At 41.0% G+C, this 19,248-nt stretch overlaps 1 protein-coding gene across 2 annotated transcripts in view; it reads right to left on the bottom strand.

Moving 5' to 3' along the window:
* The window catches only part of ZPBP (zona pellucida binding protein), a 67,418-nt gene extending 49,734 nt beyond the window's left edge, over positions 1-17,684 (bottom strand). Inside the window, exons 1-4 of one of the 2 annotated variants that reach the window (XM_075062613.1) lie at positions 17,383-17,684; positions 4,775-4,855; positions 3,208-3,333; positions 2,524-2,526 (exon numbers count right to left, since the gene is read on the bottom strand). In XM_075062613.1, coding sequence (XP_074918714.1) covers positions 2,524-2,526; positions 3,208-3,333; positions 4,775-4,855; positions 17,383-17,524 — 352 coding nt within the window. In that variant the 5' untranslated portion in view covers positions 17,525-17,684. The remainder of the gene's footprint in view (positions 1-2,523; positions 2,527-3,207; positions 3,334-4,774; positions 4,856-17,382) is intronic. The other variant, XM_032800299.2, reaches the window with a different exon arrangement.
* Positions 17,685-19,248: the final 1,564 nt, after the last annotated feature.

Raw genomic sequence — 19,248 nt, forward strand, 5'->3', positions numbered from 1 at the left:
GCCAGAGAAGTAGATTGTGACCTTGTGGAATGGGCTAACCCTCTAAAAGGTGGATACTGAATATCGGCAGAATAATAACTAAATAATACATCCAGAGATCAATTTTGAGTCACAGGGTGGAGACTGTAGAGCTCTTGGATCTGTTTGCAACCAAAAGTCTGGAAGAGGCGTTCAGAGAGCCTTCTATCTGGACAGAATCACACCGAACATGTTCCTGATGTCTCAAGTATAGAAGGGAGATTCCTGCCTCATCTGTTGCGGTTTCAGGAAAAAAACTGAAAGGTGAATGTTCTGTTTAATTCAGAAGACACTTTAGGCAGAAACCTGGGATGTTGTCACAACAGTATCTTTTCCTTAAAGGATACTATAAAAGCAGGACATGCATCTGATGAAGTGAGTACAGGTCTGTCGCATCTTACGCGCATTTAACATGCGCAATTTCAGCTTTACGCGGTCAGCAAAAACAAAAAACAAAAAAGAGAACAACAAGAATTTTAATACTGTAACTGTAGTACGGGCAATTCCATCCACCATTCAACTCAATGTAATTTTGACTATACGTGGTTTTCGCTTTACACGCTAACCGCAGAACAGAACCCCCGCGTAAGATGAGACTCGCCTGTATTCATCCACGAAAGCATAGGCTCCAATACATCTGTTAGTCTATAAGGTGCCACAGGACTCTTTGTCACTTTTTGTAAAAGCGGGGTCTGTCACTGAAGGCCCAAGTGCTCTGTGCCCTTGGGCAGATGTGATGGCCATCAAGAAAGCTGTCTTCATGAATAGGTGGAGCAGTGATCATGGAGCAATGTCTGAAAGGGGTGTTTCATAAGGCAAGTAAAAACAAAATTCAAGTTCCATACCAGGATAAGTTCCCGTGTCTGTCAAAAAAGATTCATCAGTTCTCTAAGGAATTTTGACATTGCTGGATAAGCAAACACCACAAACTTTCCACAGCTGAGTGAAAAGCTGTTACAGCCACCAACTGAACCTTGACAGAACTCATAGCAAGACCTGATCTTTTAATTTCAACAGGTAGTTCCAGGATGATGGAAAATAAAGAGTGAACAGGAGAGACTAATCAACAGGTACACCAGTGGTGCAATCTCTTCAATTTCTGAAGGTAAGTATTTCATGTAGATGTCTGTTTTCTATTTAAAAGTACCTCTGTTGAGCAAAAGGTGTCTGTCCCCAAGAACAATCAAGGAATCATGCCTGGAGTCACAGAACTTTGAGGTTGGGGTGAAGAATATGATCAGCATTCTAAGATAACAGATGCCAACTGACAAAGTCTCAGTGGTGGACAAGATGCAAGTCAAAGAAGATAAGGATACCAAATCTGTCTCAGCCAAGTCAGTGTAATTAGAAATGACTTCGGCCCTTTCCTGTTCGATCTTATTCAATACCTTCAAACATAAAGTTGAAATAAGGAAGGCACCCCCTAGTGATTAAAGGTCTCATCCCCCTGTAGAGCAAAGTCCCTTGAAATTTGTGTTGGCGGAGGTTGAAGAGAGGTTCAACTTCTGGAAATCCATAATTAGAAATATGATGTTGAGGACATAAATCAAACTCTCATTTGTTATTTTGGGAGAAGAACCTGCTGAAGTCGTCAGCTATGGTGTTCTATACACCCAGGAGGTAAGAAGCTGACTATCAGGTGACAAGCTGGCTGGCTATGCAGAGAGTTTTATTGCTTTAGCACGAAGTCTTGCCCTGATGATTGATGTAGAATATGCAGGGCAAATAGTAGGTTATAGTCTTGATGGATATGGCTCTGATCAGAGGAAGGAAGTGAATGCAAGAATTTCTCATTGCTCAAAGTTCTAAAAGATTGATGTGCAGATGCTCTTGGGACAACCATTTGCCCTGGATTGTGTATGACCCTAGATATGTTTCTCATCCCAAAAGGGATGTGTCTGATCTTATAAAGATAGTAAGAGGAGCTTGAGCAAAAGGGAATCCAGCACAGACCCTCTGGTCCTTCCACTAATTGAGTGTTTACAAAATGCAGCTGGTTAAAAACACCTGTTTGCCCAGACTGTGATTGTTTGGTACATATACATACGCTGTCCTGGGCCATCCTTGAAGGCATCAGAGATGTAAGCTTGAACCTTTGTAAACCAACACTCCAGATATCACATGCCCCAGTAATTGAAGACAATTCCTTACTGAGGTTTGAGGGCTGAGTTGAATATTTGAGACGAGATTCTTTAGGGTGAGAAATTTGTCAATAGGTAGGTAAGCCCTGCCATCACCACATTCAAAGAAGCCCCTATGAAACCCATCCGCTGTGCTGATGTCAAAGCGGACTTCAGGATTTAGTTGGAGTGTGTGTGCTCGCTACCTGCACGGATGCCGGAAGTTTTTCCCTCAGTGGTATCCAGAGGGGACCAGCTCCTTTTGTTCAAGCTCCTCTTACCATCATTATAAGATCAGATACATCCCTCTTAGGCTTTGACACCAGTACAGTGGATAGACTTCATAGGGCTTCTTTGGATGTGGTGATGGGCAGGGCTTACCTACCGACTGACAGATTTCTCACCCTAGAGAATCTTTGAAGGCCTTTCAGGAACCTGATTGTCATCTCATGCAAGAATACTAATCTGCCCTGGATGCAGGGATAGAAGACTGATATGGCCACCAGGTGCACCTTGATCAAAGAGAAGGCCAGGCCCTGGTGCTTTAAGTAAAACAGCTAATCCAGAATGGACTGCAGAGATGACTGAGTCAGACTGATATTCTGCTCCAACTCCCAGCAGGAAGCGCTTCCACTTTGCCAGGTATGTCACTTTCATGGAGGGCTTTCTACTTTCCAAAAGAACCTGCTGGACCTGACTAGAGTAAGCATAGCATGGAATGGACCCCTAGCGTGGAATGGACATGAGTAAGCACTCGAAGAAGAAATATTTTTGACATCTTCTCTAATTTATCTTTTTATAATCTCTCTCTCTCTCACACACATACACACACACACACACACAATCGGACACACACACACTTCAATTTCATCTTAAAATTTCTTTTTACCTTTCCTTTCCACCTATATGGTTAGGTGAAGTTTTGTTACCCATATTTCATTTTTTAAAAAACTTCTTGAGAAGCAGGAACATCACAAATCCTCTAAGTAGTATTCCGTCCCCATTTAGATGTCAACACATATACAACCATAGGAAAAATGAAGAATGAAGCAAGAAAACAAATCTCTACCTGCAATAAGGACACCTCCTGGTCCATGCCATTGGAATACTGGATCTATCAGCTCTGAATTTCGTAGCCGATTTGTTACACACAGAATACGTGGACTGTTGTGATTCAATTTGACATAAATTTTAACTGAAAATACAACATATGGTAATTAGCAAGTTTCTTAGATAATAAATTGTCTGTATAGTCAAGTAAGCCAGTAACCACAATTTAAAAATATATGTTTGAAGAATGACCCCAAAATATTGGGATTGGTCCTCTTATCTCCATCATCAGAATTGAAATGTTAAAGACATTATTTTTCTGTCTTATGTGAAATCAAATGAAAAGCGTTGAAGATTTGTTCCAGTTCTATTTCATATTCTTCTCTAACATTTAAGTCTCCTCTGCCTGACTTAATTTAATCTAGTTCTCTAAAAGGAACAGTGTACCTCCTAGTGCCCACCAATGACCCTTTTGGAGGAACAGAACATGTTCACACATTTATCCAACAGATTCTCACTTGTGGGGTTCTGCAGAGTTTTATTTTGTCTCCCCTAAAGTTCAATGTATACATAAAGTCAATGTGGGGGGGACAGAGAGTTAGCTTAGAATCTGGGTAATTTTGCCGTTAGTATTCTAAAAGGCTCTTGCAGTTCTAGCTGGCCTGTGAAAGTATAGATTGGAGGCCTTCTCTGTGTCCTTTCAAAAATGTATGTAGAACCATCCATAATTTTAGCAGTAAGAGTCTAAACTCAGGAGAAGATTGGTGTATAGCAAGTACCCAAAATCCTACAAAAAAACCTTAAGAAGCTGGTTTCCTGACCTTATGTGGCATGGAATATAAACTTTGTTGTGTGTGCTGAATGAGTACGTCTATTTCACAAAAAAGAAAGATTTAGTTAAGGTATTAAGGCTTGACATATGTTACAATGAAATCCAGCTAACTCCAAAACACAGTATAACATTTTGTTTACCAAAATTCTATACCTTTTAACCTTTTACCAAATGTTAAGCTAGGAAACTAACAATTAAAGGATCCAGCTAGTTCTCTAGTGCCATATAATTCTTCCATTACTCACCCAATCTTAAAAGTAATCCTCTAAAATTTGCAAAAGAAAATACAGTCATAGGTCAAAACACAAATTATAAGGAGAATATAAAATCCCATTCCCAATCCAAAGGCACAGGTCTGCATCTGAGCGAGAAAGTCAGATTGGCCAAAAAAGGCTAGACTAGGATCAACTGAAGGTCACGAAGTACCTTTAAACTACAAATGTCATTAATGAAGGACAGGCACACCTGCTTCTCAATGGGAACAGGTTCCATCCCCATCATACTCCAGATTCTTCCCTACAACACATATTTCTTTCTTATTTGGATAAAGTATTAGCCAACTCACTCTTATGCAAACCCCTATCTCAACCAACCAGAAAAGAAGCAACCACACTGCACCATCTGGGTCTGCTAAAAAGGGGATATGGGAGTTGCTTGCTATTAGCACACTAATGGCAAAATAGTGAGCATAATCTCCATAATTATTATTTAACCACCAGTAAAAACTAAGGTTTATTATTCCATTTAAGAATACCTGGAAATGTGGTTGATCCTACTATTTTCAAATCATTATGGTTTGGATTTGCAATTCCTGAGAATCTCCTTGAAGACTGAACTGTCAAAATATAAAAATCAAAATAAGAATTTAAAATTTATCTGGAAAAGTAAACAGTGAATTACAGGCTGATTTCTAAGCTTTAATAGATGTGTTCTCCTATTATTTGTAGTGGGACAGCATCATTAATTCTAAGTGTGGATATAATCATTTTATACAAAAGTACCTCCCATTAAGTCAAAAGACTAAGGCATGGATTCGTAAAAGTATCCCTATTCTGCACTGCACTAAAGCACATGCTTAACTTTAAGCACATTCTTAAATACTACACAAGTGTGTAAGTCCTGTCCAGAATACGGATAGATTTAAACATGTGCCTTCCAGAATAGGTCCCTTAATCTGTGTACTGACCATTAATAAAACAAGGTTAACCATATTTATTTTATTACGGTAATCTCATAATTAGAACAATCTGAAATAAAATGCATACATTCCAAATTTAACCATTTTCTACATATAAGAATCCTGTACACCAAACAGCAACACATAAGAATCAAAGCCTGCTCACCTTATAGCAAACTCCCCTTGACTTCTCCAAACAGTAACTTGAATAAATTGTGCCTTAATATAGATCAGTAATGTAACAGCATGTATATTATACCCCGCAACTTTGGTTCCTCATCCCAGGACCCCATTTCTTCAGCTCTATGTCCCAATCTTCCCACCACTCCCAGAACCTTTTCCTACCACTCTTGGGAACCACCATGGGGACCACTGAGAGCACAGGAGACCCAGTCTCGCTGCTCTCAGTTCCTGGTGGCACCAGGACAGGCCCTTAATAGTCAGGAGGAGTAACTGCAGGGAAAGCCTTGCTCTGCTCGTTCATCCCTGATCTGGAGCATGCTCAGTACAATCTTCAAAGCATTGTCAAACATGTTAACTGAGATTCTCTGGGGCCCATAATTTGGCCAAATTTTGGCCAGTTTTCATGGAGATGATCAAGAGTATCCCTGACACAAGGACTATACCCCATGATAAATCTCAAGTCCCTGCTCCAGAGAATGGGGCACTAGAGCATCTCAACTTAGTAGTTTTAAGAATTTTTAACAGAGGCGAAACAACGTATGTTTTTCACTGTTCTTGCTCTAAGGAATCGTTGAGCTACCTTGCTAAAATTTTCTAAAACAATTCAAGCTAAGGTAGGCATCCGGCATGGAAAGTTACAGCCCAACAGTTAAAGATTGGCAAATTTATAAGGAACTGAAAACAGCATGAAAGTGTTGGGCAATTATAACAATAGGGATCACTACCTACTGTAGTAAGAGGAGGCCCTGAGACATAAACACTGGTATTAGAGGCCTGGTATGAGACCTAAGGCCTGAACTAAAGTAATGGTCAAGACTTTGCTAACATAAAGCAAAGTGGAGCTGTGAGCCAGAGGCATGCCCAGCTCACAGAAACTGGCAAGGAAAGGGCTGATGCAAGAAGATACGTACCTAAAAGGTACTGAACACTAGATATCAGAACATTCACATACTTGCACATCCACACAGATAACAAGGAACAGACTGACCCATCCCAATGACGGGGCAAAAGGGTAATATGATGGATAGAGTTGTTTTGTTCGAACCAACATGTACAAGGTGAGAGGCGGCACCTTACTACGTAGAGGGATTGTACCTTGCTACGTAGAGGGGTTGCACCTCAATACGTCAGGAGTGATGTGTAACTTGTTTGTACCTGTGTATAAGAATGCATCCTTGGGGCAGTGTCTTTGTCCGGCCAACGGGGCAGTGGAAAGTCTCGCCACTGAGCCGGGTCCATTGCCAAGAGGCACTTTCTCGTACTATGCCCTGAATTAGGCTAAGAAACCTACAGGGAACTGCCATTGTGTCTAAGATTGCAATAAACCTAGCAGACGTGACTTTGCACCTTACTAGAGTCTGTAGTCATTGGGGGTTCTCGTCGGGTCTGCTGCATCAGCTGTCTGCAGAGCTGGGGCAGCACACGGGGCGAGCACACGCACGCAGCCGAGTGATACCAACAAGGAGACAGCAGAGCACCACACCGGTAGCATCTGACAACACTTCTTGACAACACCTCTGACAACACCTACACTGCCTTTATTATACATACATGGCTTTTTTTTTTTTTTTGGCAGTAACCACACAATTATAATGAAGGCATTTTTAGTGTTTGTGGCCACAGATTAGATTAAACTGATTTTTAAAGACAGGATTTTTCCTTTTTTCACATTCATGGCGACACTACAGGGCAGAATTAAGGATGTTTGAGTGCCTTAATATTGTATTTCCATACCTTAACGTGTTTGGATATCTCTTAAGTATAAGTTTAACTCTCAATTTTCCAAGTTTGTAATGCTTGGTTTGGGGATAAATTACAACAGCACTATTTTTTTTTAATTATTAATTACTGTTACATACTCTCAGTCTTACTTCCATTTTACCAGTATTGTATCTTGGGATTTCCTTGGTTTATTTTAAAAAGTTAAAAGCTAATGAACATGAACACTAAATAAGAAACCCAATGAAAATGCTACCATGTGCTATTTCTAGTTATTTAAAAAAAAAAAAAAAAAAAAAAAAAAACGCATGTACTGTCAACTTTAAATCTTATTTTAATTTTTGAGAGCAGATCCACTCATACATCAGAGCAGCACAACGCAGCCAACCCATTTAAACTGGGTTTACAGCAAGTTTGCATCACTGAATGGCACAGAACAGCTGAAGTGTACTGATTAATCTGGCTATTATCGTGCAATTGACTTGCTGGTTATGGGGCAGTACTGTATTAATGAGCCTGACGCTATATGAGGGGAGTGAAGGGTGCACCATACCTGAATCCCTGTGTCTCCACTTCAAAGGTTCCCACTGTATTTGTATGTCAGAACCCCCCAGCAGAGCTGCCTCGATGTGCAGTGGAGCTGTGGCAGCAGTACCTTGAGGAGTTTTCAAATAGTGATGCCAAAGCTAGCATGTGGTCTTGGAACTTTTAAAGAGCAGTGACAGTTGGATCAAAGTAATCTGCCAATAAGAATTCATGGCACATGACTCCAGTCTATCCCATGCCACAGACTCCTTACAACCAAAATAACCACTGCATGCAAATTAGCTGTAGAAGGACAGTGATGGTGGGAGATACTTCTGATGTAACAATGGCCCATTTAAGAGTTATCTGAACTGTTGACCTGACCCCTATATGCTCTGGAGATATTTAAGAGTAGGTTGGATAAACGTCTATCAGGGATGGTCTAGACAGTATTTGGTCCCGCCATGAGGACTCGATGACCTCTCAAGGTCCCTTCCAGCCCTAGAATCTATGAATCTATAAGGCAGTGGCTGATATGCTGTATTGTATTTATACATATGAAGGTTGAATACATGGATTTAAGTGCAAAATAGAACTCAATCTTAATTATGGAGTGGCAACTGGTGACAACATAATATCTAGATAGAGATGTGTTACAAAACAAGCAGCTTTCACAACTACTGAGTGAGCTACAATTTAGAATCTACTGCATTTTGTATGTTTAAATACTCAAACATAAGGTTGCAACCCTTGCACTAGATTTAATTGAGTCTTTATAGTAAACCAATGTGTTCTTAACTCTGAATTTCCCCCTTAGAATCAGGCTTTTAAAGTTATTTTAACCTGTGTTTGCTACATATTCAAGCATATATAAAGCAAGTAGGGCTGTCGATTAATCAGTTAACTCACATGATTAACTCAAAAAAATTAACTGCAAACAAAAAATTAATCACAATTAATCACACTGTTAAACAATATCAATTGAAATTTATTAAATATTTTGAATGTTTTGCTACATTTTCAAATATATTGCTTTCTATTACAACACAGAATACAAAGTGTATGGTACTTTGTAATGTTTATTGTAGTTTTTTACTACAAATATTTGCGCTGTAAAAATGATAAAAGAAATAGTATTTTTCAATTTACCTCATATATGTAGTGCAATCTCTATTGTGAAAGTGTAACTTACAAATGTAGATTTTTTTTTGTTATGTAACTGCACTCAAAAACAAAACAATGTAAAACTTTAGAGCTTACAAGTCCACTCAGTCCTACTACTTATTCAGTCAATCGCTAAAACAAACAAGTTTGTTTACATTCACAGGAGATACTGCTGCCTGCTTCTTATTTACAATGTCACCTGAAAATGAGAACAGGCATTGCATGGCACTCTTGTAGCCGGCATTGCAAAGTATATACGTGCCAGATATACTAAACATTCCTAAGCCCCTTCATGCTTCGGCCGCCATTCCAGAGGTCATGCTTCCATGCTGGTGATGTTTATTAAAAAAATATAGTGTGTTAATTAAATTTGTGACTGAACTTCTTCGGGGAGAATTTTATGTCTCCTGTTCTGTTTTACCCACATTCTGCCATATAATTCATGTTATAGCAGTGTTGGTTGATGATCTAGCACATTTAATTTTCAAACACTGTCACTGCAGATTTGACATAACACGAAGAAGGTACCAATGTGAGATTTCTAAAAACAGCTACAGCACTGAACCCAAGGTTTAAGAATCTGAAGCGCCTTCCAAAATCTGACAGAGGTGAGGTGTGGAGCATGCTTTCAGAAGTCTTAAAAGAGCAACACTCTGATGCAAAAACTACAGAACCCAAACCACCAAAAAAGAAAATCAACCTTCTGCTGGTGGCATCTGACTCAGATAACGAAAATGAACATGCATCAGTCCGCTCTGCTTTTGATAGTTATTGAGCAGAACCCGTCATCAGCATGGACACGTATTCTGGAATGGTAGTTGAAGCATGAAGGAACATATGAATCTTTAGCACATCTGGCATGTAACCAGCGTCGCAAGATATTTACAACAGTGCCATGCAAACGCCTGTTCTCACTTTCAGGTGACATTGTAAACAAGAAGCAGGTAGCATTATCTCCTGCAACTGTAACCAAACTTGTTTGTTTGAGCGATTGGCTGAAATAGGACTGAATGGACTTGTAGGCTCTAAACTTTGACATTGTTTTATTTTTTAAAGCAATTTTTTTTTGTACAGAAGTCTACTTTTATAAATTCAACTTTCATGATAAAGAGATTGCACTACAGTACTTATATTATGTGAATTGACATACTATTTGTTTTGGTTTTTACAGTGCAAATATTTGTAATAAAAAATAAAGTGAGTACTGTACACTTTGTATTCGGTGTTGTAATTGAAATCAATATATTTGAAAATGTATAACACATCCAAAATATTTAAATAAATGGTATTCTATTATTGTTTAACAGTGCAATTAATCGTGCAAATGTTTTAATTGCGCAATTAATCACATTTAATTTTTTTAATTGCCTGACAGTCCTAAAAGCAAGTTTTATGAGAAACAATAAGGTTTGACAGAAATATAAAACTTCTGAAGGAAACACAAAAAAATGAAATTAGGCTTGTCTGACTGTACTAGAATGACTTTCTGTTGCACACCTGCTGGAGTCAGAAATAAGCGAGGGTTCATGGTGAACATCCATTGTTTGGAAACAACATATACTTACATCAGTGTAGGGTTACGTATATAATTTTAAATTCAGCAGTTTACTTGAAAACTTGTAAGAGAAGCTATATAAATTAAGAAATAAGAATACTTAACATAATTTAGAAGTTTAGCAAAAATACTGAAAATTTGAATACATCATTAATATAAATATTAATACAATTTTATCAAAATTATCCAAAGTAGTTATAGTTTGGGCACAAATAATTTGCTGCTAAGAACAATCAGTTAAACTAATCATACAATTTTTTTTTAATTTTTTTTTTTTGGCAGTATTGATCCCAAGACAAGAAACATAAAGTGAGTGAGATAACATCTTTTACTGGACAAACTTCCATCAACAAAGAAGTTGTTCCAATAGAAAATATTACCTCACCCAACCTTCTGTGTCTCATAGTATTTTAGAAGACATTGTACATTGCAACATTTGACAGTACAGATTAACAACACGCACCAATTCATTCTCCTATAGTCTCAAAGTAAAAGCAATGATGAATAAATTGATTACTCTGTTGCAAGATAGACAGATGTGGAATGTACTTGTCTGAGATATAGGAGATTTGGGTACAATTCCCAACTCTACTATAGGTTTCCTGATAATGGGCAAATAACTTCATCTCTGTCCCTCAGATCTCCATCTGTAGAATATGGCTAATAATACTTCACCACATAAGGTTGCTGTGAAGACAAATATGTGGGAGGAACTCAGATCTTGCCATGATGGGAGTCAGATAAGTATGTGAGATATCATCTTTCAACAAATCTGTCTGTATGTGTCATCTCAGAAGGTAAGCAGAAGCACAACTCTCCATACAGATATGTTCAGGGAGTAGAAAGCAACAATCTGTCTTCTTTTGGAATCTGTCCTTCAAAAATGCAGTCATAGCCATTACAGAGTAGCCATTCCTGATGAACTTCTGTGATTAAGAGTTTCATTAATTTTGCAATAGTTCTTTATACTTTGTCACTTTCACACTTTGCTTGAAAGAGTCACCAATACATTTCCCTTCTCTCAAAAAGATATCCTGAAGGATTTCAGACTTTTTACACCACTGTTAACTTTAGGTCTCTTAGAATACTGTTGCACATATATAAGAGCTGAGTTCAATCTTCTCCTTAAAACATGGACCTCCAAAGAACAGAGGACCAGATTCTCAGCTAATGTCAACAAGAACAAGTGCCTTGACTTCAATGGAGCTATGCTAGTTTACATCAATTCATAATCTGACCCAAGGACTACAGTGATTTTTCTGAATTCTTTTTGCCTATACTATATAATGCATAATTTGGCTGGGACAGATTAAGAACATTTTATGGACTGACACGGGTTAATTTATATGCCATGACTAAACTTTTTAATGTTGATTTAAGTAGAGAAGTAGAATATAAAGTGGGAATGGATAAATCCAGGGTTTTTATTTGTTTTCTCTCTTTCCTCTTGAATAGCAGATCTGGATCTAAATACCACAATATCTTGACATCACTGGGCTAACTTGCCCAACAGGACGAACATAAAAAATTATAAGCAGCTAAAAACAGGATTATAACTGAAACACTCAGGCAAACTTCATTATAGCTAGGGCCCTATCAAATTTACGGCTATGACAAATGCATTATGAACTGTGAAATCTGGTCTTTTGTATACTTTTACCCTATGCTATACAGATTTCACAGGGGAAACCAGCATTTCTCAAACTGGAAGTCCCGACCCAAAGTGGGGGGGGGGGCACAAGATTATTGGGGGTGGTAGGGGGTTTTGTGGTATTGCCACCCTTACTTCTGTGCTGCCTACAGAGCTGGATGGCCGGAGAGTGGCAGGTGCTGGCTAGGTACCAGATCTGAAGGCAGAGCAGTGCAAAAGGAAGGATGGCATGATATGGCACTGCCACTCTTACTTCTGCACTGCTGCTGGAGTCACCACCGCTCTCTGGCCACCCAGCCATGAAGGTAGCACTGCTACCAGCAGCAGTGCAGAACTAAGGGGTAGCAAAACCACGACCTCCCCTTACATAATCTTACAATCCATCCCCACAAACTGCTTTTGGGTCAGGACCCTCTACAGTTACAACACTGTGAAATTTCAGATTTAAATATCTAAAATCATGAAATTTACAATTTTTAAAATCATGTGACCATGAAATTGACCAAAATGGACTGTGAATTGGTAGGGCCTTAACTGTAGTGAATACTACTAATATAATTACACATACACACATTTTTCTTTAAGCAAGCTCTATGGACAAGTTAGAGATTAGTTCCAATACCACAATACCACCACACTAGCAATAGGGAAAGCTACCAGCAGAGCAGTATCTTGGAGGTAATCATTTTCTCTTTTGTTTGCTTTCTATGGTTGTATGAGAACATTATCCAAAAAGTTTTCACTTTTAATTTTCAATGCTGACTAATTTATTAACTTGATATTCAAACTTGTTGATGAACTGACAACTGTTCACAGAACTCTACTGAAAATGCTGCTTAACAATGCTTAAAATGACAATATATATTTTTTTCCAAGGATTCCTCTTTGTCCCGGTCAGAACTCAGAAAATGAACATACACACAAAAAATCATCTTAGATCTATATCTCGAAGCACGACATTTGCCAGTCTGGACAAACAAGAGATTGGAATCAAACTAGAGTCCTTCATATGATAGTGCAAAGCAAAATAATACAACAATCCCAGAGTGAAAGAAAAGTCTCACATATTTGTGAAAAGCCACTAGAACTCATTTAGATGTTTCATTGCACATGTGCAGCTAAAAAGATGGAAACTGACAACCTGAAAACAGATGTATAATATTGATAGGGGGATTTTCTTGCTGTACTTGACAGATACAATCCCAGGGAGAATATTTCACATTAATATATTATGCCCAAAGATGGAGCTCTTGAACCACTAATATAAAAAAAATTGAAAGAAGTAAAAGTTATGCAGTGGTGTAACCCAGGGTGTATAACACAAAGATTCTAGAATTATTATCTGATTCTCCCTCAGAACAGGAGATAATTTAGACCAACGGTGAGCAAACATTTTGGCCCAACGGCCATATCTGGGAATAAAAATTGTATGGCGGCCCATGAATGTTCACAAAATTGGGGTTGGGGTGTGGGAGAGGGTGAGGGCTCTGGTTGGGGGTGCAGGCTCCAGGGTGGGGCTGAATTAAGGAGTTCAGGGTGCATGAGGGGCTCCAGGCTGGGGAGCGGAATGACGGTGAGAGCTCCGGCTAGAGTTGTGGGCTCTTGGCTGAGGATGAGGAATTTGGGGTGTAGGAGGGTGCTCTGGGCTGGGACCAAGGGGTATGGAGGGTGGGAGGGAGATCAGGCAGGGGCAGGCGTGTGGGAAGGGGTGCAGGCTCTGGTTGGGGGTGCAGGCTCTGGGGTGAGGCTAGGGATGAGGCGTTTGGGGTGCAGGAGGATGCTCAGGCTGGGATCGAGGGATTCAGAGGGCGGGGGGGGGTCAGGGCTGGGGCAGAGGGTTGGGGCATGGGGAGGGACTTAGGGGTGCAGGCTCCGGGCTGTGCCTACCTCAAAGGGCTCCCGGAAGCAGTGGCACGTCCCTTCTCCGGCTCCTACATGGAGGTGCGACCAGGTGGTTCTGCACGCTGCCCCATCTGCAGGCACTGCTCCTGCAGTTCCCATTGGCTGCGGTTCCTGGCCAAGTGGAAATGCAGGGGTGGCACTTGGGGCAGGGACAGCATGCAAAGCAGAACCCCCTGGCTGCCCCTATGCAGGAGCTGGAGGGGGGCCATGCCACTGCTTCCGGGAGCCGCAAAGAGCGCCGGAGCACCGCAGGGGGTCAAACCCCAGGCCCCGCTTCCCAGTAGGAGTTTAAGGGCCATTTTAAAATGGCTGGCAGGCTGTAGTTCACCCACCCCTGATTCAGATCCCCAAGAGCCAGGCTGACACTGCGCCAGATTTTGAAAACATGCCTTAGCTTTTGTTCCTTCAGTTGTTTGCAGGTGCAGCTTAGTCATTTTGATGTCTAAGCCCTAGCTTCATACATTGCATAATTTTTACTACATTTGAACCACATTTGTCTAAGTCATTCTTCTCCAGCTTTTTTCAGATTTCTTATTTTATTTGAATTACTTTTCCCTCCTCCTGACCTCCATTAACCCAAATACCCTTACTGCAATAGTCTGGAGCAGAGTCCTCTTCTCAGGGCTGGTCTACACTAGGGGAGCGGATCAATCTAAGATACGCAACTTCAGCTACGTGAATAATGTAGCTGAAGTCGAAGTATCTTAGATTGAGTTACCTACCATACTCATGGTGCGGGATCGATGTCCGCGGCTCCCCCTGTCAACTCTGCTACCGCCGTTCGCGTTGCGGGAGTTCCGGAGTCGACAGGAGCGCGTTCGGGGATCGCTATATCACGTCTAGATGAGACGCGATATATCGATCCCCAAGAAATCAATTGCTACCCGCTGATACAGCCGGTAGTGAAGATATACCCTCACTCTCACTTTCAACTGGATTAATTAAAATTGGATAGGTTGAATAATTCAAGTTAACTTTAGTCACAGAAAGCGAAAAACAAAAGTATAATGAGAGCCACCAAGTACTGTAGAAAGGACAACAAAGTTCACTGCGGAAAAGTCATGGAAGCAATTTTAAATTTGCTTTTTTTAAAAAACAAACTTTCAGCATCCCCAACCCAATCCAGCTTCTGAACTTTACAGGAAATGCAGAAGCTTTTAAGTTTTATCCATCCTAAGAAAGTGAACTGAGAGTTCTGAAACAGCTCCTAGCACAGCTTTCAAAGCAGTTTGCCTTGTAATATCTGTGGAATGCCACTATTACACTAGAAACCGCATAGGGCCTGATTTTCCACTGCCTTATACTGTACCGTACCGTACCATCTCTTGACTTCCTCATTCATGGGACCAGTCTGATCCAACATAACCCCCATCAGTAAGTTTTTGCAACCTGCATGGGACCATTGCAGCAGGTGGTGATCACTGAGGTGCTGGGGGCTCACTGGCTATGCAAAGGGGAATCCACACCACCTGAATTCACTGGTGAAAAACGGGAAATTCTCAGGACAACAAATCCAACAACACTGTGACTGCTTTGTGCCTCCAAAGCAAGATCAAGGATCTATCACAGTAAGTACAATATGGATAAAATACTAGCAGTCTGCTTTGGAAGCATTTTAAACCCACTCTGTATTCACTTTAAACAGGTGTAAATACTATACAACATGAAAGGCAGTGGGGAATCAGGCTCAGTTTCCCTGGTATTTTTCTGCAGGGGACAAATTCCAGCTCCTGACCAGAAGTGACAGATTGATTCCCCCAATATCTTATAGACCAGGCCTATCTGTCTGGAGGCCCTGCAACTCCAAACTGGCTCCTCTATTCTTCTCCTGCCTCCAGACAGTAGAGCTATGACGTCTCCTGACAGTTGTCGTCCCTAGACACTTACCTTGACATGGAGGAAACAATAATAAAAAACAAGCTATATAATGTAATTCTATGAACCCTATGAAATATTATTATTTTTGCAGCCTCAGAACAAAAACTAAAATCAAATAGCAAAATTAATCAACTTTAAAACAATTCATCAGAACATTAAATTTGGTCTGAAAATGGTAGTGGCAAAAATAAAGTTTAAAGATGAGTTTTGAATAATTACACAATTTATTAACTAATAAAATATTATTACTAGAATGCTAAATTGGCATAGCTTCAGTTTATTTAGAAATGAAAGTTCCTTAAGGTGATGGAAAATGTTGGCATAAGACTATGGTAATTACTACAAAGTTTTAATTATGTTTTGAAATGATTCTGCAGAGATTTCTGCAGCAAAACTATAGCAGCTAGCTTACTTACTCTAACATTAAAGTATTTTCCCTATCATTTTTAGCAGTATAAGTATGAAAGCACAGTGGAAGAGACTGAAATCCAGTTTCCATTCTGCTCTAATATAGTTTAATGATAATAAAAAGAATTCTTATACTTAAAATGTTTTATAGATTTTTTTTAAATCTCTCTTTTTATTGTTACTCAACTACTAAAGCAGTTTGTACATTAGTTTGGAGTCCCTTCCATAGCACTGTAAGAAAGCTAGTGTTACAAATGACATCACATTTCAGTGAGATGGACACCCAAGGAAGATAGCAGAAATATGCCATGTGAAATTAAAACAAACAAACAAACAGGAAACCTTGTGACACCTTAGAGACAGAGCCAGTGCACCCTATTAGGCGCCCAAGGCAGTCACCTAGGGCGCTAGGATTTGGGGGGCGGCATTTTCTTCAGCAGCAGCCAGATCTTCGGCCGCCCTGGTCGCCACCGGCATTTAGGCAGAGGGAGCTGGGGCAGGGGGGCACGGGGAGGGCTGCCTGCAGCAAGTAAGGGGGAGGTATCACACAGGAATAGCTCAGTGGTTTGAGCATTGGCCTGCTAAACCCAGGGCTGTGAGTTCACTCCTTGAGGAGACCATTTAGGGATCTGGGGCAAAATCAGTACTTAGGCCTGCTAGTGAAGGCAGGGGGCTAGACTTGATGACCTTTCAGGGTCCCTGCCAGTTCTAGGAGATAGGTATATCTCCAATTATAAATATATAAAAGGAACTGATAGTTATGCTTTTCAGTAAACTGAAGGCAAAAGAAGTCTTAAAGGTTCTCTGTCTTTAAATCACTCTAAACTCAGTTTGCATCAGTGTCTCCCCACTATAATAAATGGGGCTAATTATTTGCAATATTTTTATTATCTATCATGCAATATTAAAAAGTTACTGAATGTATTGCATCATTCTATTTTATTAATTATGAATATCCAGGTATTAGTGTGTTATGTATTTGTTTGCACGCCCGTTACTGCAGCATTTAGGACCCAGGGACCAACACTAGTCATTGACAGTCAATAATTAATATCACACCTCCCTCTTCCCCTCTTTAGGCCTCCCCCCGCTTCTCCCCCCGCTGGCGGCCCCAAATTTTTTTTAAACCTCTCTTTTAAAAAAGAGAAACAGGAGAAGTGAAGCACCGGGGGCCCCAGTGCTGGGGGTGGAGGAAGGTACCTGCGGGGGGTCTCTGAAGCAGGAGGAAGAGAAAGGTGACGCCCAGCGGCGGAATGCGGAAGGCCGAGGAGGGCGAAGCCCCCACCCGCCGGCTCTTACGCCGGCCCTGCCGGCGCGCAGCCCCGGGCGGCGAGTCCGCCATCCCTAGAGCCCCAGCGCCTCGCACTGCTCCGTCCTGTGCCTCGCGCGCGCGCCGGCCTAAAAGTTCGTTAGCCGGCGTCGAACCCCGGTAGCGTCACGCTGGCGCTCGAGGGGGAGGTGAAAAGTGCAGCGAAGAGAACCTGCCGAGGCCTGGCGGCTGCGCGTGCCGACCGCGTGCGGAGCCCGCTTCTGCTCGTCATTTCCGCTCTGTCTCCTGCCGGGGCGTGGGAGCCGCCAGGCTAGAGGCGCGGGAGGTTACTGTGAGGGCCTGGAGCCGAGGAGTCGCCCTCGCGTGGCGACGGGGGAGGCCGCCGAACTCTGTGACCTTCCATGAGATAATGGGGTGGCTGACCGCCTCCGCCCCCCATTTGCGCTCCCCAGCCGGGCCTGCGCTCCCAGCCCCGCCCCTGGGCCCTGCGGCCCAGCCTTTCCTTGGCAGGTGGTGCCAACGCAGAGGGGAGCGTCGTGCGCGACTGAGCAGCCCAAGACCACGTGTCTCTGCTGACAGGCTTTGAAATCCCCCTGGGAAGGATCTATATGCAGGGCAGCAAGCACCCCTGTGGGACGCAAGCTGATCTTGGCAGGGGAACAGCTCCGTGAGCATGGCTGGCTACTGGGCCATGGGGAAAAGGTGGCATCTCCCTTTGTAAATCAGCAAGGAATCAAAACAAGAAAGAGCCATTCTTTGGACATTGTAATAAAAATGAGCAATTATTCAATTGACCTGGTATTGGGCTAGCTATGAGTGGCGCTTGTACCTAAATCCATAGGGTGTGCTTAGGAGAAGTGACTGTGTAAAAATGACATCATCAGACAGCAGATTTATAGAGCCCTGCACGTCTGCGAATAGCTGCTTTATATAATTTGTATCTGTGCAGGGCTCTACAGTTTACTTTCTAGACTGGGGATAGTCAGAGCAATACTTTTGTCACTGAAGACCAATTATAAGTTTTAACTGGTTTTTATTCTTTGTAGTGCCAACACAACAAAGATTGAGTGAGCTGTGAATTCTGTTCCATCTTATGCATCAACAGAATTCTTTATTCTTACCGTTTGCAGCTATGTAAAGCCGGTGTACGTGAGAGAAGTTGCTCCTAACAGAATCGTAAACTAAAGCTTTGAGTCAGCATTTTCAGACTTAGATGCCTAAAGTTGGGCCCCTAAATCTGTGTTTAAGGCACCCAATTAAAAATGGCTTGATTTTTTGGAGGTGCTGAACACTTTCATTTAAATCAATGGGAGTTGGGGGTACTCAAAACCTCTGAAAGTCAGGCTGCTTTTTTTAGATCCCTAAATATAACTTTCCAAGCTAACATTAAGAAATCAGCTTTGAAAACTTTGGCTTTAGCCTTTAATGGATCATTGCAATCACACCTAAAATAAGTTACAGTAAAACAACTGGTGAAACTCTAGAGAAAAGCAATATTTTGTAGAGTAGATAAGGTTAATGCCAGTGATAAGTAGAATTTATTTACTCCTATTAATAATATTTTTCTTTTGTGTGTTTAATAACTCTTGTATCAGTTCAATCTGTTTCTGTTCTGTTCATCTCTCTTATCTAAATGCCAATTTGTAGTTTACTTTCAAAAGTATTGATACAAAAATACTAAATTATTCTTGGGAAAATTAAAAGCATTTTATTTGTGTATCCGTGGAATAAATAGTACTCTCATTTAAAGATATGACCTGTGTTTCCTCAAGGGATCAGATTATTATGATATACAC

This window comes from Chelonoidis abingdonii, chromosome 2 (assembly GCF_003597395.2).
Source record: "Chelonoidis abingdonii isolate Lonesome George chromosome 2, CheloAbing_2.0, whole genome shotgun sequence".
Taxonomy (NCBI): domain Eukaryota; kingdom Metazoa; phylum Chordata; order Testudines; family Testudinidae; genus Chelonoidis; species Chelonoidis abingdonii.